At 39.4% G+C, this 27,555-nt stretch overlaps 2 protein-coding genes across 13 annotated transcripts in view; one reads left to right on the top strand and one right to left on the bottom strand.

The window, feature by feature from the left end:
- On the top strand, positions 1 to 24,951 carry acss3 (acyl-CoA synthetase short chain family member 3). 4 transcript variants are annotated; one of them, XM_062064707.1, is made up of 17 exons: positions 1 to 136; positions 299 to 638; positions 2,743 to 2,887; positions 2,951 to 3,139; positions 5,189 to 5,323; positions 5,389 to 5,529; positions 5,590 to 5,670; positions 5,750 to 5,845; positions 8,428 to 8,579; positions 8,643 to 8,746; positions 19,411 to 19,506; positions 19,572 to 19,635; positions 21,241 to 21,322; positions 21,457 to 21,579; positions 21,646 to 21,745; positions 21,809 to 21,984; positions 24,701 to 24,951. In XM_062064707.1, the coding sequence occupies exons 2-17, from the start codon at positions 358 to 360 to the stop codon at positions 24,782 to 24,784; spliced, it is 2,049 nt and encodes a 682-aa protein (XP_061920691.1). In that variant the 5' UTR covers positions 1 to 136; positions 299 to 357; the 3' UTR covers positions 24,785 to 24,951. The 4 variants fall into 4 exon arrangements, with proteins under 4 accessions (XP_061920691.1, XP_061920694.1, XP_061920693.1 ...); XM_062064709.1 differs by lacking the exons at positions 1 to 136; positions 299 to 638 and adding an exon at positions 1,032 to 1,084; XM_062064708.1 differs by lacking the exons at positions 1 to 136; positions 299 to 638 and adding an exon at positions 1,134 to 1,289.
- Positions 24,567 to 27,555, bottom strand: part of ppfia2 (PTPRF interacting protein alpha 2) — a 149,266-nt gene continuing 146,277 nt past the window's right edge. For 3 of the 9 annotated variants that reach the window (XM_062064699.1, XM_062064698.1, XM_062064702.1), the window contains one exon: positions 24,568 to 25,789. In XM_062064699.1, the coding sequence (XP_061920683.1) occupies positions 25,633 to 25,789 (157 nt within the window). In that variant the 3' untranslated portion in view covers positions 24,568 to 25,632. Of the gene's footprint in view, positions 25,790 to 27,555 lie in introns of all 9 variants that reach the window. The other 6 variants (XM_062064703.1, XM_062064701.1, XM_062064706.1 and 3 more) reach the window with 4 other exon arrangements.

Raw genomic sequence — 27,555 nt, forward strand, 5'->3', positions numbered from 1 at the left:
CACAAATGCATTTGAAGGGACGCCTTCTTCTTTGTCCCCTGAAGAAAGGGCACGTTCATTAGTGGCAAAGTGAGCTAAGGTGGACATAGACACAGGATTTTGCAGCACTTTTGGAGATTTGTTTTCCATTGGCAAGGTATTATTGTTAAAACAAAGATAATAAGGATACTGTTTCTACTGTAAAGTACTCTTAAATGTCTAAACGTGGCTTCATTTGAAGCTTTTTACGAGTGTTAAGTGTAAAGGTCACGTACAGTACATAGTTCACATTCCTAAGATGCACCCTCTCTCCCTTCAGGTGCCCCCCTGACGTCACCGGAAGTCGCAGAAAACTCGGGAGAAAGTTTTGCAATAGCGATGCACATGCAAATCCAACGCGTCCTCTCCAGGTGCACTTCTGGTAGGCAACTGTGGAATGTTCGTGCACGACGACAACATGGCGAGAAAGGGACGGCGGCTGCAGCAGCGGCAGCGTGGCGCGGCTGCGTGGACGATGCACGCCAGGCGGACTACCACCGAGCCTTCGCCTCTGCCCGGGACCAACCCGCTCAATACTGGGCCGAAGTTGGCCAGGACATTCGCTGGTTCGAACCGTGGAGCAAAACGTTGCATTTGGAGGACACCGTGTTCCCAAAGTGGTAGGTTTGAGTGGGTAGTGAGAAAGACGACCCGAGGAAGTGTGACGTAAACGCACCACTGTCCAAAACAACACATCACGTTATTTATCTGCTTGGTAATACGTCATCATTTATTGTTTTGTTTTTTTGTTCTTTTAAAAAATAACTTTATAATGTGTGCAGGTTTAAAATACACTTCCTATTTTGTTTTCTTTTTTTTTTTTTTTACGACCGAACAACAGTTTCACTTTAAATTGTGCCGTTTTAAATGTGTACGTATCCAAATACAAATCTATTTGGATAATTTCGTTGTTCTCTTCGTTGAAATAATATTGACATAATTTCTCATTTGGAAACATTTGCTGAATATACAAACACCATGCAAAAACTAATAAACAAACAGTCATTTCCGGTCGCCGTCGTTGTTTGGCTAATAAATACACTCAAAGTCAAAGGTTAACAAATGTGCGAGTAAACATTGATAACAAATAACATTAACATTATATTGACATAATAGCTTATTTGGAAACACGTCATTTACAAATATCACACGATGCTGGTAAATTAAGATTAGTATTTAAGAGCTGCAAAAAATAATAAACAGTCAAATTCCGGTCGCCATTTTTGTTTGGCTAATATTTAAAACACATAAATTGGAAAGTCAACAAACGTGTGAGTAAACATTAATAACACATGCATGCCATTTGTGTATGGGGCAGTAATAACATTGGTAAAGAGAATAAAACCTAACTTGTATTAGTGTTTACCTCTAAAAGAACAGATTAGCTTGTTTGCAGCTAGCATTCCAAGCAGCTAGCTTTAGCTATTGGTTATTATTACTGGTCTAAAAATGAAGGCTTGTCTGTGCTCTTTAAATGTAATGCATCTGACTTGTAGTATAAAGTCTTATAGTGGAATGTAAAATGTCCCCTTAGAGAACATAATACTAGGGATGATGTTTGATAAGAAATTATCGAGTTCGAGCCCATTATCGAATCCTCTTATCGAACCGATTCCTTATCGATTCTCTTATCGAATCCAGATAGGTTGTTGTATATGGAAAAAAACACACAATATTTGGTTTAACAAAAGCTCACTTTTATTTTATAAGAAAAAAATAAAATAAATAATTAAATGTTGACTGTTGTTACCCCCCTAAAAAAATAAAATAAAAAAAATAAATATTGACTGTTGTTACCTAAAGTATATTAAGTGGGATTTTTCAGAAAAACAAATATATACAGTAACACAAAAACAACCTGTTTCTGTGATCACTATAGGTGTATGAATAATAATATAGTGTTAAATAAAATCAGTCCCTTGGGCACGAAACTGAAAATAATACAGCTCTCCAAAAAGTGCACTTCTGCTGCTATTGGAACATCCTTCTGGGGTCCATCAGTGTGGCCTCCTCCAGGAATGACTCCACAACACCTTTCTCTAACCTTCAGGTTATGTACGGCCTGAACATGTTTCATCATGCTTGTTGTACTTCCCCCCCTTACATGAGAGCAGCCTGGCAATAATTGCAGATAGCCGTTTCCTCGTCGTATTTTTTTGTAAAATGAAGCCATGCCTTGAGGCGTTTTTTTCCGGTCCATTGTTGTTGCTGCTTCTGTATCTGCCGTCTAATGACTGAGCTACGCCATTTCCTGGGACGTGTCACAGGGCATTTCCTGTGGGACGGGATTCGTTCCCAGGGATTCGAATAAAGAACCAACTCTTTTTCTTTACTATAGTGGCCTCGATAAAGGGAACCGGTTCTCAAAAAGGGATTTGAGTCCATGGAATCGGTTCTTTTCTTATCGAACGGTTCTTTTTTTATCGAACAACCGGGAGAACCGGTTTCGAACATCATCCCTACATAATACTGTAAGAACCTTATGTAATCCCATGAAAAATAGATTTTTTTCCGGTACATATGTCATGTATGGTGTTTTCTCCAGACTCCATTTACGTGCATATTATTAGAACTTAAAATCGGTTAATTTGATCTGAAATTAGCTGAACAGGTCAGAAATGCCGGTTTTATTAATTTTTCTCAAGCCACCTCGCCTCCAATTAAGATAGACCGTTGCTGGTGTTTTTAGAAAAAACTCCTAAATTTGTTGTGTTTTCCTGTCAGGTTTATGGGCGGCAAGCTGAACATGTGCTACAACGCCGTGGACCGCCATGTCGAAGAAGGTCGCGGCGCTCAGGCGGCCATCATTTATGACAGTCCTGTGACGGGAACTAAACAGATCATCACCTACAGAGAACTTCAGAAGCAGGTTATTACCGTTAGTCTACTTACTCTCTTCCATGAAAACATCTTTATCTGTTTTTTGTTTCAGGTGTCGCGGCTAGCCGGCGTCCTGATAAAAAACGGCGTGAGTAAAGGCGACCTTGTGGTCATCTACATGCCCATGGTGCCGCAGGCCATGTTTGCCATGTTGGCATGCGCCCGCATCGGCGCCCCGCACAGCCTCATCTTTGGCGGCTTCGCGTCCAAAGAGCTTTCCGTGCGCATCAATCACGCCAAGGTGAGCGAGTATCCATATTCTTAGTCAATGTTTTTTTTTTTTACGAAATGCATTCTAGTCGACCACTGCTATGCATTTCAGTGTTGGCTCCACCTAGTGAGAAAGCTGGTGAACTACAAATAAGCAAATTTTGAACAACACATTTTGTCAACATGTTTCGATTAAAAACGTTACTCACAGTTGAAAGTGGGAAAAAGGCAAGTCAGGCATGTAGACTATATTGTCATACCTGTCAATAAACAGTTGGGGGCAAATCGTGACTTGTTTGCATGTTGCAACTCCTAGTCTAGCAGGGGGCAGTGTGTATTAGGAAGAAGTAATTTGGTACCTTGGTTTTCATAATCTCTTCCCAAAGGTCAGACGAAAACCAAATTGTACGAAAACCGAAGCAAATTGACTAGTTTGTTGCGTGCAATGTTGGGCCGTACTTATAATGGTAGACGGTAAACAAAACCGGGGCAGACATTTGGCAAACGTTGTATCGATCCGTTGTGGTGAAGAAGGAGCTGAGCCGGAAGGCAAAGCTCTCAATTCACCGGTTGATCTACGTTCCCGTCCTCACCTATGGTCATGAGCTTTGGGTTATGACCGAAAGGACAAGATCACGGGTACAAGGGGCGGAAATGAGTTTCCTCCGCCGGGTCTCTCCCTTAGAGATAGGGTGAGAAGCTCTGTCATCCGGGGGGAGCTCAGAGTAAAGCCGCTGCTCCTCCACATCGAGAGAAGCCAGATGAGGGGATTCGGGCATCTGCTCAGGATGCCACCCGAACGCCTCCCTAGGGAGGTGTTTAGGGCACGCCCGACCGGTAGGAGGCCACGGGGAAGACACAGGACACGTTGGGAAGACTATGTCTCCCAGCTGGCCTGGGAACGCCTCGGGATCCCCCGGGAGGAGCTGGACGAAGTGGCTGGGGAGAGGGAAGTCTGGGCTTCTCTGCTTAGGCTGCTGCCCCCGCGACCCGACCTCGGATAAGCGGAAGAAAATGGATGGATGTTCTCGAAAACCTGTAGAAAAACTGAGGTACCGCTGCATTATAGTGTCTGATTTTTGTTGCTCTAGCTCAGTGGTTCTTAACCTTGTTGGAGGTACCGAACCCCACCAGTTTCATATGCGCATTCACCGAACCCTTCTTTAGTGAAAAATAAAATGTTGTTTTTTTTCAAATTCAAGACAAAGTTATGTTTTTGATAACACTTTAGTATGTGGAACATATTCTAATTAACAAAGACATAATTTAGAGTTTTTTGGACACTAGGGGAACATATTCTAAGTAACAAAGACTTAATTTAGAGTTATTTGGTTAGGGTTAGGGTTATAATAAGGCCATGCCGTTTAAGGCATTAATAAGTATTTAATAATGACTAGTTAAGAGCCAATATGTTACAAATTTGCATGTTAATAAGCAACTAATGAATGGTGAATATGTTCCCCATACTAAAGTGTTACCATGTTTTATTACTGGTGCACAAAATGAACCGTGCATGAACATCACCTTGTTCAAAGAACAAAACCAACACAGTGCATAAACTCACAACAAATTACACACCTGCAAATCAGTGTGACTGTTGTTGCCGTATCCGTAATACGCCGATAGGGAGAAGTTTTTATTTACACGATGAGTTGGGTGTGTCTTGACCTCCGCCGAACCCCTGAGCCCGACTCACCGAACCCCTAGGGTTCGATCGAACCCAGGTTAAGAACCACTGATCTAGCTTGACAAACTAGCAATATTATTCGGGCTGTCAAAAGATTAAAATATGTAATCGTGATTAATTGTATTGTCCATAGTTACTCATAATCAATAGTGATTAATCTGAGATCAAAACAAGTTTTTTGTCTGTATTAAGTGTACCTTACAAAAAATATTTTCACTGGACAATGTTTGCTTCATGCAAATGTTGGTTTGGACACAAACACTCTCACAGACACACACACTAGCTCTCTCACACGCTGACCACTTCTGACGCAGGTTCACTATGGAAATTAGCGTTAACTCGTTATTACTGCGTTAACTGTGACAGCCCTAATCAATACTGGGGTTTTTCCAGCCTAAAATGATCATCACTGCCTCGTTTGGCATCGAGCCGGGCCGCCGCGTGGCCTACGTCCCTCTGGTGGAGAAAGCGTTGGAGCTGAGCGCTTACAGGCCCTCCAAAGTGCTCATCTACTGCAGAGACAATATGGTGAGTGTGTGCAGCTCAAACTGCACGGCAGATTAAAAAAAACTGAGACGCATTTGTCCTCACAGGAGAGAGTATCCATGAGTGGGGACTTAGCTCTGGACTGGGACGTGGAAATGGCCGCCGCTCGGCCCCACGACTGTGTTCCCGTCGCCTCTAACCACCCTCTCTACATCCTCTACACATCCGGCACCACCGGGACCCCAAAGGTGTGGTTCGGGTAGGCTTTCCTTTGATATGCATTGCTATATGTTGTTGCTGCACCACAGGGGCTGGTGAGAGACACAGGAGGGTGCGCTGTGATGCTCAAGTGGACCATGTCCAATATTTATGGACTGAGGCCTGGAGAGGTGAGTTCTAGCATTGCTTCTGTATCCAAATGTTTGCTGATGCTATTTTTCCGAAATCATATGTTGACTTTTGTTGCAGGTTTGGTGGGCGGCGTCAGACCTGGGCTGGGTGGTGGGCCACTCATACATCTGCTATGCTCCTCTGCTCCATGGAAACACCACCATCCTCTATGAGGTGGGTGTCTCTTTTAATGTTAATGAATCAAGTTCCTTGTTCCTTCTCTTGCTATTATTCTTATTTTGTACATAATAATAATAATTAATACAGTCTTAAGTCAAATAAAACGGAAGCGATATGTCAAAGATTCTCTAAGTGACAGGAGCGCTGTGCTGTTTTTTTTCAAAGACCCATTGCAAAAGCTAAGTGTGTGCGTATTGATCTAAATATTGATAGTATTAATAGCAAGGTGGGTATTGGTATTGGATCAATAATAGCGAGATGGGATCGATACTTAAGCGGCAGTTTCTCGGTTCTCGCAAACTACTCGCTTTTCCTCAGCGTTTATGCGACCGCAGTGTCTCTCCGAGTCTGTCAGTGCAAACAGTGCACTGACTCTCGCTATCTCTTCTGCTCACTCAGGCAAACCCACTTCACTTACTATTAACTTTATTTTTTAACCAATATCTCTCTTCAATGGAAGTTATTTTTGTTGTTTTGTTGACATTTGTGTTATTTTACACTAGTCACTTTGTTCTTAAATAATGTCATGTAGTTAAACACGATAATAATAATTTTACATTTTTTTATTGTAGCACATTGTTTTATATCGAAGCAGTAAGTTAAAAAAAATTGTTTATTTGAATAAAATATTTTCCCTGTGTTATAGTCACATTCAACAATCAAGAGACAAATTCACAAGATTATTCAATGAATATGACTAGAGCTGCAAAACAGCTTCAATTTACGTTTGGTTGCTTTGATTAATCATTTAGGGAGTGTGGCTAATAAAAAAATGTTAATATCCAGACAGCATGGAATACCAGGGACATACAGTAGTTGCCGCTGCAATTGAGCGCACATTAGAGCGCACTCTGCTGTTTTTTATTTATTGCAAAAGCACTTGACAGGAGCTCACTGTTGTTTTTTAAGACCTTTAACTAATGCAAACGCATTAATTTAAGATCCTCTATTTGACTGTAGCACACTTGTCAAATATCCTGTATTCAGCAGGAGCGCTATGCTGTTTTTATTTAGGACATATTGCAAAAGCACCAGTCAAATATCCAATTTTTCACAGGAACGTTCTGCTCTTTTTAAAAATATACATATTGCTCAAGTACGAGTCAAAGATCTTCTATTTGATAGGAACACACTAGTAAAAGATCCTCTATTTGACAGGAGTGCTCTGCTGTTTTTTCCAATTAAAGACATATTGCAAAAACACTAGTCAAAGATCCTCTATTTCACAAGAGCACTATGCTGTTTTTCAAGGAACTTTTGCAAAAGCTCTAGGCAAAGATCCTTTAGTTGACAGTTGCACGCTGGTATTTTTTAAGACCTATTGCAATAACTCTAGTCAAAGAGCCTCTATTTGACAGGAGCACTCTTGTTTTTTTTAAGACCTAATGCAAAAGCACTAGTCAAACATGTTCAATTTGACAGGAACACAGTGCTGTTTTTTTTTAAAAGACTGTTTCCAAAAGCATTAGTCAAAAATCCTATTTTTCACAGGAGCGTTCTGCTCTTTTTGAAAAAATACATATTGCTCCAGTACCAGTCAATGATCTTCTATTTGTCAAGAACGCACTAGTAAAAGAACGTGTAATTGACAGGAGTACTCTGCTGTTTTTTTTCTAGTTAAAGACATATTGCAAAAGCACTAGTCAAAGATCCTCTATTTGACAGAAGCACTCTCTTGTTTTTTTAAGACCTATTGCAAAAGCACTCGTCAAACATTTTCTATTTGACAGGAACACGCTGCTGTTTTTTAAAAGACCGTTTGCAAAAGAATCAGTCAAAAATCCTCTATTTGACCGCAACACATTTGTCAAAGATCCTCTATTTAACAGGAGCGCTATGCTGTTTTTATTTAAGACATATTGCAAAAGCATTAGTCAAAGATCCTCTTTTTGACAGGAGCGTTCTGCTCTTTTTTTTAAATTACATATTGCTCAACTACAATTCAAAGATCTTCTATTTAACTGGAGCGCACTACTAAAATATCCTCTATTTGACAGGAGTGCTCTGCTGTTTTGTTTCTAATTAAAGACAAATTCTAAAATAACTCGTCAAAGATCCTCTATTTGACAGGAGCACACTTGTCAAAGATCCTCTTTTTGACCCGAGCGCGCTGCTGTTTTTTAAAGACATATTGCAAAAGTACTAGTCAAAGATCCTCTTTGACAGAAGCGCACTAGTTAAAGATCCTCTATTTGACAGGAGCGCTCTGCTGTTTTTTTTTAAGACCTATTGCAAAAGCGCTAGTCAAGCTGCTACTCCAAGAAAAGATGCTTCATTGTCGTACGGACACGTCTGCCTGAAGTTGAACATTAGCCTCTAGCCAACATAGACCACAAAGGCTGTTCGGTTTTATCCATCCGTTCAACTTAAAAACTCACCTCCAGATATCCCATCGAGGCTCCTGGTGCCAACTCTGCAAACCCAAACAGTGAGGGAGAGTGGAAGTGACAGTTGAAGCTGTTTTGTATTCCCGTCGGCTCACTGGAAAGAGAGCCGGGGTTGAATGTAGATCTGAAACAGAAAGATGGTGGAATGAAAAAGAAAAATACACTAACTTTGTGACTCGCTGTCTTCAGGGTAAACCCGTAGGGACTCCGGGCCCCGGCGCCTTCTTCCGCGTCCTGTCCGAACACGGCGCGGCCGGCATGTTCACAGCGCCCACCGCCATTCGAGCCATTCGCCAGCAGGACCCCCACGCCGAGAGCGCGGCTGCATACTCCCTGCCCAAGTAAGCGTCCTGACTCTGATCGTAGACTTGGATGCGATGCTTGACAGACGCGTGTCCTTCCAGGCTGAGGTCCATATTCCTGGCAGGAGAGCGCTGTGACGTGGAGACGCTGGAGTGGGCAAAGAGGACTTTCAGGGCTCCAGTCCTGGATCACTGGTGGCAGACGGGTAGGTAAAGCCTAAAATGATGTATTCAGTTTGCGTCTGTGGTACCAGAACCTAGGTTGGGCGGATTGTAAAAGCTTGGGAAAAACACAACAAATGCTCCTCAATGCTAAGCTAATTAGCATCAGTTGCGTTACGAGCGAGTAGCGGATTGGCCATCACAGCACGCGGACAGAAGAACACACTCAACATGCACGTCACAAAGGCAGGACTGTAAAGGTGGAGGTTAGGGATGGTTAATATGGCCTAAAATTAATTATCATGATATATATTGGAGCCTCACGTAATAACAATATGTATCATTATGTATTATTTGGCATATAAATGATAATATAACCGTTTCTAAACGGGTTAAAAAGGCTCCCAATCTAACTGCTGACCAACATTCCCTCTAAGGTGCGCGCATGCGCAATTGCGCACTGCTCAAGCGTCCTCTGCGCACAGCAAATATATGCCGCGCACCAAATCAAATCCAATCTGAATTCTAAACAAAATAAACACATTTATTCTGTGTAATTTTGCAATGCAAATGACAACAAGCGGCCCTAACGGTGTTCGTCAACACCGTTCAATTGAACACCGTTCAATTATTGTAACGTCTATCGAGATGCTTCGAGGACAGGAATTATATCGATCACTTTATTGAGCAAAACTGTTCAACAGCCCAGTAAGGCAATTAGTCTAGGAGAAGGATCTCTGATATAAAATACCCCTTCCAACCCGCACCAAGCCAGCGTGGAAGGTGTAGGGTAATAACCAGCATGAAGAGTACGCCAAGAGAGATCGTTCACTATGGCAGAAACATGCTGAGGCTTTCGTCCAGCAGTGGACTGACAACGGCTGCTGATGATGATGATGTTTATATTTGGCCATAACCACACCAAAAACATGAGTAAAAAACTTCTATCTCGAAAAACTAGTCATTTTCTGCCGTATAAACCAGGCCAAAACCAACTTGTCATCTGTCACCAACACGCATACCACTAAGCCACTGGTGCGTTTATGGCCGCACAAAAAGTCGGACAACTCAAACACCACACAAAGTTACACTATGACTCCTCAGTCATTCGTGTGCTTATTCTACTGTCATTTATTATTAATGTTAATTTATTTTTATTAATCATGGAATGCTGTTACAAGAGAAAGTTACAGGAATGCACACTTCATCCTATGCTTACATTTCATTGTGCAACATGAGGATGTTTAAGGGGAACTAAATGTGATCTCTGAAAGGGGTACAAATGATTTCCAAAGCAGGACCCCCACCCAGACATATTGTACAATACTAATCCATAGCTTATGAAAAACAAGATTTCTTTTATTTTCATTGCAAGTGGGCCAAATCACTAATATTACAAAATAATCTCATGAAAATGACTCCTCTCATTTGAGTGTTATTATAAAAGATTGGTTTGAGACGGGTGTGCTGCTGGTATTGCCACGTGTGATGTTGCTCACATGTGCTCCACTGAATGCTCAGGGAGTTTTTGTGTTTGCTTAGACACATGAACAATTAGAGGGAACATTGCTGCTGACGTATGCTTTGACATTCTGTGTCATTGTCAATGGTATTATTTACTTAAAACTGTTAATCTACTTGCTAATTTACTGATAATATATGGTTACTTTTTGTTGTAACACGTTTCTATCTATACCAGTGGTACGTCAAATAATTACTTTTAAAAAAAAACTGTGTAATGTGACAGTGGCCAAAAGTATTCAATATACTTTATACATCAAAACTCTGCCTTGTTTTTAATGACTATTTAGGCCTACTACGCTACTGTATTTTAATGTCGGCCTTTATGGTGGTACTTGGAGAGTCAAGCGTTTCCAAAGGTGGTTCTTGGTAAAAAAAAAACACTGATCTACACTTCCGTTAAAATGTAATATGCATGTATTCTTCTGTTGTTTGAATACTTCATATTCATTTTGGGCAATACTACAAATGTTTGTTTGGATCCAACACCAAAGAGTTACAGGGACAGTATTGGTCATATCAATGTTAATACTTGAAATTTTCAGGATCAATAAACGATTCAGTTTGGTTCATTCAACTATAATCTGACAATATCGATTATTTAAATAATTTCCTTATTCCTTTTTATACACCATTTATAATAATGCAAATGGTGCAAAATAACTAAACAAAAGCAAAACAATTGGCTCTTATTTCCTGAATTTGTAAACAATAACAAAAACGTTTTTTTGTTATATTAAGAATATCAATCAAATCACTGTAGTATGAACAATATACTGATACTGTCCTTGGTATCGTTACATTCAATATTTGTATCGATCCACCCACCATTTGTTTCCATTCAATAATTCTAGCTTAGCAGTTGGCTATGTTTTTTTGTATCCTCCTACGATGTGTAGTGTACCATGTTTAGCTCGTCCTTGTCCTACAGTGATAATGATACTTGTAAGAAACAGTTCATTTGCTGCCATGTATGTTAATATTGGTGATTTAGAAGCTGTGCTTTGCAGGGACGTTAGCCGCTAGGGAGGATGCTACATTGCGTTGTGGAAGCCTTTGCTGGCTTTTCACTGTCAAATTTGCTGGCCACAGTAGGAATGTGTCATCAACATGCATATCACTACATGACAATGGTCTTAAAAGCTGTATCGTTGGCTGAATTGATATCATTTATATCGTCTATGTCGCGCAACCCTGTTGGAGGTCAAAGGGCATTCGTTTGGGCGACGAGACGGGTCTGGTTGGTAGCACATGTTAGTTATGGAAACACTTTTGGTCAGTTTGTACTAGTAATGTAATGTTTTAGTTTATATATTTAAAAAAGCACATCACAATTGAAGGACTAGAGAGACTGTGTGTTCTCCATAACCCTCATTATGTATTTCCTTTTGATACGGTATGCAGTTGTGAAGGCCACCTAAATACCTCATTACCACTTTTTGGCACCCTTCCGTTTGGGTTGCACCCAAGCTGATTGAACTTGTCGGTTTTAGTTCCAGCTGACTTGTGAACAATACCCTCCATCGGCTGATTTATGCGGCGAGGAAAGAAAAGCCGCCGGCGCCGACTTCATTTCTGTGTGTCTGGGTGCTTAAGACTGAAGTGAATATCTGTCAGCCTGCGATCTAAATGTGATATTCACCTTCTTCACGCCTCAGCACCTCGCTCTCCTCAGCTTCAAATGCTGGTGCTCACCTTTTAGAGGAAAGTTGTTTAAATTAACATTTTTTGGCTAATTTAGCATTTAGGGAGAGATTAGCTTCCGCTTTGTGGTGCCCTTATCGTTATTCCCATGTGCAGACACCTCAATCACTGGGCATCCTGCTGACACGGCAACTTTTTACCTTCACTAACATGGCCCAGTATGCTATTATTAGCATTTCTACTCTGCTATTTGTTACGTGCTGGTACAATATTGGAAATATTATTATGGTGCAATGTGGAGGAAAACACTTGAGTCACTAACGACAATGCATAATGTGTGTTATGGTGGAGCTCACACAAACACGTTATTCTAGTACAATAAATATCACACAGATACGAGAAATTATGACATCATACTGCTAAATCCGATAACATTAAAAATAGCACTGATTAATACAAAAAACTATTCCAATGAATGTATGCTGTAGGTGTAAAAATTAAGCACTCCTTTTCTTTATTGTTGTAAACTTAACCTGAGCTCATCGTGGGGATGGGCGATACTGATAATTTTGGTATCGATCTGATACTGTGTAAATACAGGGTTAGTGTTGCCGATACCGATACTTTTGACTTAAAATGTCATCATAATTTGTGAATTTGCCCCAAGTTAGTTAATTATGATTATGACATCACAGGAAACATATTTTATGGAAACAAAAGTGTTTTTAATAAATAATAATCCCTTAATGATATGTTTTACTAACAACAGGAAGAATAGTCTCCACTGCGGTGTAGACTAATGGGGATCCTTAAAGGCCTACTGAAATGATTTTTTTTTATTTAAACGGGGATAGCAGATCTATTCTATGTGTCATACTTGATCATTTCGCGATATTGCCATATTTTTGCTGAAAGGATTTAGTATAGAACAACGACGATAAAGATTGCAACTTTTGGTATCTGATAAAAAAAAGGCTTGCCCCTACCGGAAGTAGCGTGACGTAGTCAGTTGAACATATACGCAAAGTTCCCTATTGTTTACAATGATGGCCGCATGAAGTGAGAGAGATTCGGACCGAGAAAGCGACAATTTCCCCATTAATTTGAGCGAGGATGAAAGATTTGTGGATGAGTAAAGTGCAAGTGAAGGACTAGTGGGGAGTTGAAGCTATTCAGATAGGGAAGATGCTGTGAGAGCCGGGGGTGACCTGATATTCAGCTGGGAATGACTACAACAGTAAATAAACACAAGACATATATATATACTATATTAGCCACAACACAACCAGGCTTATATTTAATATGCCACAAATTAATCCTGCATAAAAACACCTGCGTGTTTGTTACGCTAGCTCCTAGCTCCTCTGCTAGCTCCTAGCTGCATAGAACACGCCAATACAATTCAAACACCTGATCAACACACACAATCACTCAGCCCAAAAGACCGTTCACCTAACCCAAGGTTCATAAAGCTTATATATTTTAAAAAAGTTACGTACATACGCAAAAAAAAGTTGCGCACATACGGTCAAGCGATCAAATGTTTACAAGCCAAAGCTGCATACTCACAGTAGCACGTCTGCGTCTTTGTCATCCAAATCAAAGTAATCCTGGTAAGAGTCTGTGTTGTCCCAGTTCTCTACAGGCGTCTGTGTATCGAAGTCAAAAGTCCTCCTGGTTAGAGTCTCTGTTATCCGAGTTCTTCCATCTTGACTGCATCTTTCGGGAATGTAAACAAAGAAGCGCCGGCTGTGTACTGTTGTGGCTGACTACGTTCGAAAAATACGTCCATTTCGCACCGACAACTTTCTTCTTTGCTTGCTCAGCTTCCTTCTCCATAATGCAATGAACATGATTGAAACAGATTCACGAACACAGATGTCCAGAATACTGTGGAATTATGAAATGAAAACAGAGCTTTTTCGTATTGGCTTCAATGTGGAAGGCATACCCGTGTTCGCCGGTCTACGTCACGCGCATACGTCATCCTCAGAGGCGTTTCGAACCGGAAGTTTAGCGGCAAATTTAAAATGTCACTTTATAAGTTAACCCGGCCGTATTGGCATGTGTTATAATGTTAAGATTTCATCATTGATATATAAACTATCAGACTGCATGGTTGGTAGTAGTGGGTTTCAGTAGGCCTTTAATAAACTAAACGAAACTACAAAAAGTGTGCAAGATAACCAAAAAGCAACAATGTAACAAACATAATAAATAAATAATACAAAAAATAAATAAATAAAAACGTTACAATTCAGGCTGATATTTGTGAAAAATAAAGTCAATAGACACTAAATGGTCCTTAGTGTGTGAATGTGAGTGTGAATGTTGTCTGTCTATCTGTGTTGGCACTGCGATGAGGTGGCGACTTGTCCAGGGTGTACCCCGCCTTCCGCCCGAATGCAGCTGAGATAGGCTCCAGCACCCCCCGCGACCCTGATAGGGACAAGCGGTAGAAAATGGATGGATGGATGGATGGATAAAGTCAATAGAGCAAGAAAGGGGGAGGGGCAATGTGTGCCTGAGTGAGCAGCAGAGAGAGAGAGAGAGAGAGGTGTTCTGTTGCGCTGACAAACGAGGTCACAGGAACTTTGTGAGCAAAATCGACTTATTTACGGATGTCATCAATAAATGTATCCATCCCATCATGCTAGTTGAGATCCAGTACCAATACCTTGATATCAATACTATCAATATTTATATCAATACACATGCCCATAGCTCATCGTAAACAAACATGGCGTCGGTTGTGTGGGACTTCTTCACTGTTTCAGAGGAATGCAATTGTGTGCTATTTGCACCAAATGTTCCACAAACATTCCGCGGAGGGAAAATAAACATTGTACTTCAACACGTTAAACCTTATCGGCCACATGAAACGCCAGCATCGCTACGACAGTGTTTTGAAAGCTTACGAAAACCCCTGCTATTAAAAAAAAACTACTGCTAAGAAAGGTGTGCACAAACAATAATTACATTTAAATTGGAAAAATAACAGATATAAATAAGTTAAAGGTATCTGTCTTCAGAGGCAGGAATTATATCATTAAAAATATTATGCATACCTACTTCATTAATAAATTGCAAATACTGAAATTGACCAATTTTGTTCCATTATACACTACCGTTCAAAAGTTTGGGGTCACATTGAAATGTCCTTATTTTTGAAGGAAAAGCACTGTACTTTTCAATGAAGATAACTTTCAACTAGTCTTAACTTTAAAGAAATACACTCTATACATTGCTAATGTGGTAAATGACTATTCTAGCTGCAAATGTCTGGTTTTTGGTGCAATATCTACATAGGTGTATAGAGGCCCATTTCCAGCAACTATCACTCCAGTGTTCTAATGGTACAATGTGTTTGCTCTTTGGCTCAGAAGGCTAATTGATGATTAGAAAACCCTTGTGCAATAATGTTCACACATCTGAAAACAGTTTAGCTCGTTACAGAAGCTACAAAACTGACCTTCCTTTGAGCAGATTGAGTTTCTGGAGCATCACATTTGTGGGGTCAATTAAACGCTCAAAATGGCCAGAAAAAGAGTACTTTCATCTGAAACTCGACAGTCTATTCTTGTTCTTAGAAATGAAGGCTATTCCACAAAATTGTTTGGGTGACCCCAAACTTTTGAATGGTAGTGTACATATCACCACATGGGCACAGGAACACTTCAGAAACCCACTGTCAGTAACTACTGTTTGTCGCTACATCTGTAAGTGCAAGTTAAAACTCTACTATGCAAAGCCAAAGCCATTTATCAACAACACCCAGAAACGCGGCTTAACTGGGCCCGAGCTCATCTAAGATGGACTGATGCAAAGTGGAAAAGTGTTCTGTGGTCTGACGAGTCCACATTTCAAATTGTTTTTGGAAACTGTAGACGTTGTGTTCTCTGGAACAAAGAGGAAAAGAACCATCCGGATTGTTCAAGGCGCAAAGTTCAAAAGCCAGCAACAGTGATGGTGTGGGGGTGTATTAGTGCCCAAGACATGGGTAACTTGCACATCTGTGAAGGCACCATTAATGCTGAAAGGTACATACAGGTTTTGGAACAACATATGTTGCCATCCAAGCAACGTTACCATGGACGCCCCTGCTTATTTCAACAAGACAATGCCAAGCCACGTGTTACATCAACGTGGCTTCATAGTAAAAGAGTGCGGGTACTAGACTGGCCTGCCTGTAGTCCAGACCTGTCTCCCATTGAAAATGTGTGGTGAATTATGAAGCCTAAAATACCACAACAGAGAGGACTGTTGAACAACTTAAGCTGTACATTAAGCAAGAATGGGAAAATATTCCACTTGAAAAGCTTCAAAATGTGTCTCCTCAGTTCTCACACGTTTACTGAGTGTTGTTAAAAGGAAAGGCCATGTAACACAGTGGTAAAAATGCCCCTGTGACAACTTTTTTGCAATGTGTTGCTGCCATTAAATTCTAAGTTAATGATTATTTGCAAAAAATGTTTACGTTTCTCAGTTAGAACATTAAATATCTTGAATATAAGTTGAAAAAGATTTGAAAATCATTGTATTCTGTTTTTATTTACGGATTACACAACGTGCCAACTTCACTGGTTTTGGGTTTTGTACTATGAATTGCTGTGTGGGTTGAACCAGTATTAGACACTTTGACTGATCCTAACATTCTGACTCTCTCATGTTGCTAAATTAATATAAAGTCATATTAGAAACAGCCTTCAGAATGATGCTTCATAAGCATCATTATCCTGGTAGCCATGGTGATATTTGACAGTGGATCTTGTCAGGTGAAGCGGCGCAGAGGCGACGACGACGTGTTGCACGTGTTGCTCGCCGTCTGCCATTTTGAGGCCTGATATTAATCCCTGTGCTATTTTTAGGAGCCGGGAGGTAGGGAGGGGGTTGGTGCTGATGTCAGCAGTGTTGCCAGGCAACAAATGTGTGCTCCCAAGTGGTAGGGTTGTGGCACCGTATGCCGTACTTTGGGCATTGTTGCAGATTGTGACCTAATATTAATATTGAATTTATAAAAGCTAAACATCGTATTGACATTTTCACACACTCAAGAATAAACGTCTTTTAGGACAAATATTACACTTTCCTGTGCGGCTGCTTGGTGTGTTATGAGCGGCTGGATAGTCTCTCAGTAGCTAGTTAAAGAAATCCTCTCTGTGATTCAGAGTACACTACAAGAGTGGAAGTGTTTTAATTTATTGTGACCCGCCTCGTTTCAATTTGGCACTACTTGTACAAATGTTGTAAAGCAGCTGGTCTGCCAGAAAATAAGAAGACAAAGCAAGAAGGATTATCAGTGGAGCCACCTTAGCAACACTTTTTCTATATTTAGCGAGTAATCACAGCCACTTAGAAACGCGTTAGCAAAAAAAGCGACAAATCTAGCAGAAACTTTTGGGGACTTTGGAAGAATGTATCGCAATGTTTTGCAACTTTGTGGGAACACTTTTGGGAACGCCCCATTCTGTTCCCAGCATGACTGTTGGGGGAGTTTGGTGTGGAAGAGCCTCATTTGGTGAGCATGTTGGCAACGTTCCTTCTAAGGTGCGCGCCTGCGCAATTGCGCACTGCTCACGTGTCCTCTGCGCACAGCAAATTAATGCCGCGCAGAAAATCAAAAATCCCACCTGAACTCTAAACGAAATAAACACATTACAATTTATTCTGTATGATTTTGCAATGCAACTCTGTGAGTGACAGGTGACAACAAGAGTGGCCCCAATGAATAAAACAATCTTTGTCAACACAGTTCAATTATCGTCTGTCGAGACACTTTACGGACAGGAATTCCATCAATTACTTTATTGAGCAAAAACCACACCAAAAACATGAGTAAAAAAACTTGTATCTATAAAAACTGGTCATTTTCTGCCATACAAACCTGGCTTAAACCAATTTTGTCATCCGTCATATCAACAGAAGCCGCTCGCTCTGTCTCACCTGCACCAACACACGCTCTCATGGCACTTAGCCAGTGCTGCATTTATGGCCACACAAAAAGTCGGACAGCCCCAACGCCACACAATGTGTAAATGCCAGGTTGTAACACTCTGACTCCTCTATCAGATGTGTGCTTATTTTACTGCCATTTATTAAAGATGTTAATCTTAGGATATTATTCATGAAATGTTGTCACTAGATTTCATAAATGCTAATAAAAATATGTATTTTACAGACAAAAAGTTACAGGAACTAAATGTAATCTCTGAAAGGGGTAACATTTCTTTTAAAGGCAGGACCCGCAGCCAGACATACAATACTAGCACATAGGTCATGAAAAACATGTGGTCAAACATTTTTTTGTTACTGTCATTGTAAGGGGGCAAAATCACTTTTATCAGAAATTTATTTTAATAAAACATTTAAATTGTTATGATGTCAGGTTTGGGACAGGTGTGACGCTGGTGTGGCCACAGTGTGCACGTCTGATGTTGCTCACATGTGCTCCCCTGAATGCTCAGGGAGTTTGTGCGTTTGCTCACACACATGAAAAATTAGAGGGAACATTGCCATGTTGGGTTTTTCTTGGACGGGGTCACCGCAGCAACCTGATAGCTTCATAGTAGCTTCATGATAACTTTATATTAACTTCATGATAAGTTCATGGTAGCTCCATGATAACTTCATAATAGCTTAATGATAGCTTTATGGTAGCTTTATTGATAGCCTCATAACATTATAGTAGCTTCATGATAACATAGTAGCTTCTTTATAGCTTTATGATAATTTTATAGTATAGGCTGATCATATTCTGAAATCCCAAAAAGAGGTCACACATATGCGTGCCAAGGCGGGCAGCACGCCAAGGCCGGGACTAGGTGAAAATTTGCCAATGACACTTGAACTTGCTTTATAAATAATATATTTATTTAAATAAAGCATTTTTTCTCCTCTGTTGACAGCAGTGTTGGCGCTAGGAATTTTCAAAAGGGACCCCATCAAGTCATAAAAATGGGGTCCCAGAGTAAATTTTTGGCGTCCCACTTTTTTGTAAGCGTTTTGAAAACAAATGATAAACGTATGCATTATCCTGTTATATCTCACATTCTATATTGTGTTTTGGAAAAAGGTTGTCATAAATGTTACTTAATTCATTAAAATAAAAAAGAAGACAAATTTGTATATATATGTAAATGTCTTCAGTTATAAACATTCATTCACTTTCTTCTTTCCGTCATGGATCTAAACTTTACCGCTGCTGGTAGTTTTTTCTATGTTTTTATTTAATAAGTGTGGCCCACTTTCTCATGGCCTCCACACCATTATTGATATTAAACAACTGCATACTCTTTGGATACACTTGGGTCATAATAAGAGCATGTCTGTGTGTTGTTATTTTTTACTTGTTTAGTTTGCTACTATCTCAAGATTGCTTTATCCGCCATTGTTACTATTGTGCTTTTTCCCAGGAAGTGACGTTCTTCAGGCTTGTGATTGACTAAAACACCCATATAGTTAGATGTTCAGGCATGCACTTGACAATTGTTGAACAACAACATGGAAGACGCAATAAATTGATGTGTTGTGTTCTACTCACCAGAGACGGGCTCTCCCATCACGTCCACGTGCCTCGGCCTGGGCAACTCGCTGACGCCCCCTGCAGGGCAGGCAGGCAAACCTGTGCCCGGATACAAGGGTAAATAAAGACGCGGGCACCAATAACAACCACTTCTTCCAGTTGTTTAAAGCCGTCTCCTGCAGTGTCCGTCATTGACGACGACATGAAACAAGTGAAGCCGGGCACTCTGGGAAATATTGTTGTGGGGTAAGCATCATCATCATCATCATCATCAAGGCCACCAAATGAGTGCCAGAATAAGCTACTACTATTTATAATAATATATGGAATTGTTACTAAACTGATTTTTAAATATTTCTAAAAACTATGAACGCCGTATTAAGAGGTGTAGACCAGGGGTGTCCAAAGCGTGACTGGTGGGCCATTTGCGGCCCGCAGCTAATTTTTTTTAAGGCTGACGGTACTTTTAAAAAAATACTATTAAAAAACAAACAGAAAAAAAGTTTAATAAAAGAGCCAACAGGTGACTGCGATTAAAGCATTGGAAGTAAAAAATAATATATATTGTTTTTTTTAATATAAAATAATATATATTGTTTTTTTAAGATATAAAATAATATATATTGTTTTTTTCCGCGTCGTAGTATAAATAATACAGTACAGGCCAAAAGTTTGGACACACCTTCTCCTCATTCAATGCGTTTTCTTTATCCATTGATGAGCTTCAAGCACACCTGTGAAGTGAAAACCATTTCAGGTGACTACCTCTTCAAGCTCATCGAGAGAATGCCAAGAGTGTGCAAAGCAGTAATCAGACCATAGGGTGGCTATTTTGAAGAAACTAGAATATAAAACATGTTTTCAGTTATTTCACCTTTTTTTGTTAAGTACATAACTCCACATGTGTTCATTCATAGTTTTGATGCCTTCAGTGACAATCTACAATGTAAATAGTAATGAAAATAAAGAAAACGCATTGAATGAGGAGAAGGTGTGTCCAAACTTTTGGCCTGTACTGTATATAAATATATTATTTTTTTTTTATTACACTTTTATGAGTGGGGGCCTTTTGGATTATCACGGAGCCCCTAAAGGGACATGGGGGATTTTTTTTTTTTTTATAATTTTTTTTTTTTTTTTTTTAGACATGTATCTCGTGCGCACGACAAAAGATTATAAATATAAATTATATTGAATCAAAAGCAATGTTGTCATGAATTATTTACCTATTTAAGGCTACAGTTACTTATATTCCAATTTTTTTTTATAACTTTATAAAAAGTGCACGAGATACATGTCTAATAAATACATAAATAAATAAAATATTATACAAAAAATTGTTTTCCCCCCATGTCCCTTTAGGGGCTCCGTAGATTATTATGCATTGTTCAAAAAATTATATTGAATCAAAAGCAATGTTGTCATGAATTATTTACCTATTTAAGGCTACAGTTACTTATATTCCACTTCCAACATTTTTGGGAGGAAAATATTGTATATTTTGTGGTTTTGCCATAAAAAACAGTTGTTTTTTTTCGCGTCGAAAGTATTAAAAATATATCCGACTTATTTCTAACATCTAAACAACTGAGACCCTATTGGGTCCCCGGGACCTTTAACCTTCACCCAAATTTAAAGGGGAGCCCTAATGGTTACTATAAATTGGTTTTAAAAATGGAAAAATATCAAAATGGCCCCCGCATGCTTTCATTTTTCAGTGTGTGGCCCTCAGTGGAATAAGTTTGGACACCCTTGGTGAAGACTATCAAGAAGACATTTGCATCATTAGCTGGGGATCTTGGAACATAACACCACAAATAGCAGGGATCTACTGTACTCTCTTTGTAATAGATTACCTTTGCCTCCCGGTGCTGCTTCCTCCTTGTGGCAGAACTCTGAGCTCTTCAAGGAGATCTACTTCTCCAAATTCCCGGTTTGTTGACTTTATTTTGGTCTTCGGGTAGCCATTGTTGATGGAGGCCATGCTGAGTGGTCACAGAGCGCCCTCTGTTGGAAAGACAAGGAAGTAAGTGCTGACAATCATTGAACTGTTTGTGTCTTCTTCAGGGCTTCTATGACACCATGGACGCCGGTTACATGGACGACGAGGGCTTCCTCTACATTATGTCCAGGTCTGATGATGTCATCAACGTGGCCGGCCACAGGCTGTCCGCCGGAGCCTTGGAGGAGGTAGTGGACCCTCGAGGGACGTTCGGCTCAAAAAACGTCTCAGTCTCACGCTTGTGTTGTGTGCAGTCGGTGTTGCAGCACCCGGCCGTGGCCGACTGCGCCGTGGTGGGCCTGGAAGACGCGCTCAAGGGACACGTCCCTCTGGCCTTGTGCGTGCTGAAAAATGGTGAGGAAGCAGCCAGACGCTTCCCGAAAGGAAGCATAAGCCACTCATGATGTCATCCTTCAGGTGTGAGACAAGGCCGGGAAGAGATCGCAAAGGAGATGGTCCAGCTGGTGAGGGACACTGTGGGACCTGTGGCCGCCTTCAAGAACGTGCTTTTTGTCCACGGACTTCCCAAGACACGTTCTGGAAAGATCCCGCGCTCGTCGCTGGCCAACCTGGTCAATGGCAAGCCGTATAAGGTACTACTTGATTCTGAAACATCCATCAAAGATCCTTTATAAGACAATATCATATCGATTTTAAAGGCCTACAAGGAAAAACACTTGTCAAAGATCCTTTATATGACAAAATCAGCCCATTTTTAAATTGGCTTGCAACAAAATCACTGATATTTATATGAACAAATCATCCACAGTTTTAAATGGCAAATACAAAACACTCGTCAAATATTATTCATATGAAAAAATAATCCCAATTTTTTAGGACAAATACAAAAACACTGGTCAAGGATCTTTCATATGACAAAATCATCCCCCTTTTTAGGGTAGATACGAAAACACTGGTCAAAGATCCTTCATATGACAAAATAATACCCTTTGCATGTTCGAATACAAAAATACTAGTCAAAGATCCTTTATGTGACGGACAAAATCATCCCTTTTTTCAGGGGTGAATACAAAGAAAACTAGTCAAAAATCCTTTATATGACAAAATTAAGGGGAAAATGCAAAACACTAGTCAAAGATCCTTTAAATGGCAAAATTAAAGGGCAAATACAAAAACACTAGTCGACGATCCTTAATATGACAAAAACAGCCCATTTTGAAATTGGCTTGCAACAAAATCACTGATCTTTAAATGACAAAATCATCCACAGTTTTAAATGGCAAATACAAAATACTAGTCAAAGATCCTTTATATGACAAAATAATTCAATTTTTTTTAGGACAAATACAAAAACACTGGTCAAGGATCTTTCATATGACAAAATCATCCCCCTTTTTAGGGTGGATACGAAAACACTGGTCAAAGATCCTTCATATTGCAAAATAATACCCTTTGCATGTTCGAATACAAAAATACTAGTCAAAAATCCTTTATATGACGGACAAAATCATCCCCTTCATAAAAGGGTGAATACAAAAACACTAGTCAAAGATCCATTATGTGACAGACAAAATCATCCCTTTTTTCAGGGGTGTGAATACAAAGAAAACTAGTCAAGGATCTTTCATATGACAAAATCATTCCCCTTTTTAGGGTGGATATGAAAACACTGGTCAAAGATCCTTCATATTGCAAAATAATACCCTTTGCATGTTTGAATACAAAAATACTAGTCAAAGATCCTTTATATGATGGACAAAATCATCCCCTTTTTAAAGGGGTGAATACAAAAACACTAGTCAAAAATCCTTTATATGACAAAATTAAGTGGAAAATGCAAAACACTAGTCAAAGATCCTTTATATGACAAAATTAAAGGGCAAATGCAAAAACACAAGTCAAAGATCCTCTTGTAGACAATCATCCCTTTTTCAGGGGCAAATACAAAGTCAAAGATTCTTTATATGACAGAATCATCCCCTTCTTCAGGGGCAAATACAAAGTCAAAGATTCTTTATATGACAAAATCAGCCCGTTTTTAAATGGCCTGCAACAAAATCACTGGTCAAAGATCTTTATATGACAAAATCATCCACACTTTTAAATGGAAAATACAAAAAACACTTGTCAAATATTCTTTATATGACAAAATAATTAATTTTTTTTAGAAAAAATACAAAAACTCTGGTCAAGGATCTTTCGTACTTCCCTTTGCAGGTTGGAATACAAAAACACTAGTCAAAGATCCTTTATAGGACGGACAAAATCATCCACTTTTTAAAGAAACACTCGTCATAGATCCTTAATATGACAAAATCATCCAAACCTTTTCAGTGATGAATATAAACAAACTAGTCAAAGATCCTTATATGAAAAAATTAAAGAGCAAATGCAAAAACACTAGTCAAAGATCATATATATGACCAAATCATCCCAATTTTTAAGGAGCAAATAAAAAAGCACTGGTGAAAGATCCTTTACATGACAAAATCATCCCCTTTTTCAGGTCCCAATGCAAAAACACTTGTCAAAGATCCTTTATATGACACAATTAAAGGGGGAATACAAAAACTGGTCAAAAATCCTTTTTATGACAAAATGTTCCCTTTTTTAGGGTGAATGCAAAACAAAAACACTAGTCAAAGATCCTTTATATGACACAATCAAAGGTGGAATACAAAAACACCGGTCAAAGATCCTTACATGACAAAATCATCCCCTTTTTTAAAGGGGCGAATACAAAACCACTATTCAAAGATCATTTGTATGACAAAATCATCCTATTTTTAGGGAAGACCACCAAACCGTTACTCAAAAATCATCCCCTTTTTCAGGTGCGAATACAAAATCACTTGTCAAAGATTTTTATATGATAAAATCCTCCCCTTTTCAGGGGCAAATGCAAAAACACTAGTCAAAGATCCTTTATATGACACAAAGGGGGAATACAAAAACACTGGTCAAAGATCCTTTATTCCACAAAATGATCCCCCTTTTTTTTAGGGTGAATGCAAAAAACACTGTTCAAAGATCCTTTATTCGACAAAAGTATCCCCCTTTTTTAGGGTGAATGCAAAAACACGGGTCAAAGATGCTTATATGACAATCCCCCCCTTTTTTAAGAAGCAAATTTAAAAACACTAGTCAAAGATCCTTAATGTGTCCAAATCATCCCCTTTTTTAAGGGGCGAATACAACATCACTATTTAGGGATGACCACCAAACCGTTACTCAAAAATCATTTGACAAAATCATCATCTTTAAAAGTGATTATTACATTACTAATCAGTTGCTGTGTTGATTACGATCTAACAATGCCAAAAAAAACATTACCCCCCTCCACCCCAGATCACGCCCACCATCGAGGATCCTGATGTGTTCAAGGACGTCGAGACCATGGTGGAGAAAGTTCTGAGGCCCCACGGTGCCTGAACGCACCACCACCATAACGCTAATCACTTGCTAACGTTAGCATATTGACTCCGTGCTGGTGTATTTGAGTGTCTGCAATACTTGCACAACATGTTCCAAACGGACGTAAAGATGTTTACATGACTTTTTCATTCAAACATTTTGCTGAAATAATAAAGTCATTTTACTCAGTCTTTCTTTTTAATTTCTTTTGCTCACCACAACATACGTACAAGTCATAAATCAATGAAAATATACACACAAGATGTCATCTTGAGTCCTTGTTCGTGCAAATTGAAGATGTTTAAAAAACAAACAAAAAAAACGGACATAACTTGATGGTGAAAAAGACATCAAAATGTCACAGCAAGCGTTTCTGAAGTCACCTCACGTTGTTTTGTCAACAATCTACGCACACGATGATGGTGACCGGAAGTCAGTCTTCCTGGTTAACCTCCGAATGGGCGGGGCTGGATGTCTGAACGCGTTCCTATTGGTTGAAGCTCGGTGCTCGTCCTTCCTGGAAGAAACATGGCTCGCAGCAACCACTAGAGGGCGCCCTCGTCTCAGCACAATGAAAAAATAGAAGGATGTCAGGATTATGTGTTCTGAGAGCAGCATTATATTATCTATGGTCCACTAACATTTCTTTGCACAAGAGGTTTTTTGTAATTTTTTTTTTTACACATAGACGTGTGTGTATGTATATTAAAAAATGGCATATTTATATTAATTTACAGATAACCTACAACATGTTTTGTAGAAGAAATAAATAAAGACAGTACGTCGTATGCTTTACATGTAAAAGGTAGAAATGGCCGCCAGCCTGCAGGATAGTTTTAATTTAGCACCGGCGGCTGGAGGCCACGTTAGGAGCGAGGGAGGGGCTGGTTGGTGAGGTTTGGAGATGGGGGCTTCTTGGCAGTGCGAGTTGTCCCAATGGCGTGCCCCCAACTGTCCCCCCCGACCACACCTGAACCCCTCCAGCCATTTTGGCCTGTCCAGCAGCTCCATTCAGAACTGGGCCTAAATGGAACAAACAAATAGGTCCTCTTACAACACAGCGTGCACAAGCGCCCTCTAGCGGCTGTTGACGGGATAGGCGATACAAGTAACTTTTAAAAGGACAGAAAACATATAAAATTAGTGTAATAGAAAACGAAATAGCTCATAAAAAATCAATTTGTTTTATTTCTACAAATTTTGGGCAATAAAAAAATGAGCTGGGATCTGAAAATAGCCTAAACACTCATATTTTACATGCACAATAACAGCAATTTGAATTTTTATGAGCCCTTCCACCGAGTCAGTGCCATTTGTGTCCCCGGGAAATAAAAAATAAAAAATTAATGCACGATATAATTGATTAAAAACATATAAAGGAAACTATCCTCTTTGATCTGATTGCATATTTAATAAATATACTTTTAACTACTTTGAACACTGGAAAAATAGCATTTGTTGACAGTCTTGCTTCCTAAAATTGGACTTTACTATGAAATAGTAATATAATAATAATTTTGACACATATGTATCACTGCCTGTCACAACTATACTTAAATTTGACCTATTTAAAGAAAATTACACTCTAGTGGTGTCCCTCAATTTTCTACCCTAACATATTACTCCCTCTGAAAAACGTGGAATATTTTACATGTCACATGATGCACAGGACGTCAACATAAACATATTTTTCTGTATATTTGATGATATTTCAACTCAGCACAGCCCTACCTAATTGACGTAGAATCACTAATTAATGTCAACAAGCTAATAGCATAAATGTGGTTATAGTTCTTGCGTTTGCTAATCCTACGATAAAAACTAATTCCTGTTACTCAAATGAGTCATCTTCAGCTTAAAACAAAATAAAGTTGTATTTTAATATGCGCTTCATCAGATTTAAAGTTGAAAAAGGACTACATTTACGTGTATTTTGAAAGATTTACGACAAGAAAATGGCACCAATTTAGTGTGAAGGTCCGTAATCATAAATAATAATATACAGCATATAAGTGAGTATTTGTGATGGTCTTTAAGGATTCATGCAGACATTTTTTCCACAGCATTCACATTAAAATCGAGGCTTCCCAAACAAAAATCTTATTAAATAAGTCAGTTTAAAATAGTATTCTCTATTTCATTCCTGTCATTATTCATGCTTCTTTATTATCAGTGTGTGTTTTCATCTTACCAAGTTTGGGAAACCCAGATTTGAACTATTTGCAGCTTACCAATGTCATGCAGGAGCAGTATTAGTAGTAGAAACAGGGAAGTAGTAGTAATAGCAGCAGCACGGTATTATAATTAGTAGTAATAGTATTAGTAGTAATAGCAGTACTTGCAATATTTTTGTTAACTTGGTCTTAAATGTGTCACATTGTCAGTCTGCCATCTTTGACCACACCTCACTTACTAGGATATTGCTGAAGACTCCAGTAAACATTTTCAAACGTACATTTTTGCAGAGTTTTTTGTTTGCAACTGTGCACCGATCCACCAGGGGGCAGCAGATGACTAGAAGGTGAGCTGGTGGGCGTGGCTACAAGTGTGTACATTGAAGTGCTGCATGTCAGAGACTCCTTGGGAGTCATGCAGGCCTCAAAATGATGAGCAATCAAAACGAAGAGGATGATGAGCCTCATAAGACGTCTTCTTCTTCTTCTTCTTCTTTATTAAATTTCCTCTTCTTCTACTTTGTAAAACGCCCTCCTTCTCCCTGGCCTATACCTTTAATGCATTTTAATCACATTCCTCCCTCATGTGACTGATCGCCCCGCAGACCTCGCATC

Source organism: Entelurus aequoreus, linkage group LG12, assembly GCF_033978785.1.
Source record: "Entelurus aequoreus isolate RoL-2023_Sb linkage group LG12, RoL_Eaeq_v1.1, whole genome shotgun sequence".
NCBI lineage: Eukaryota > Metazoa > Chordata > Actinopteri > Syngnathiformes > Syngnathidae > Entelurus > Entelurus aequoreus.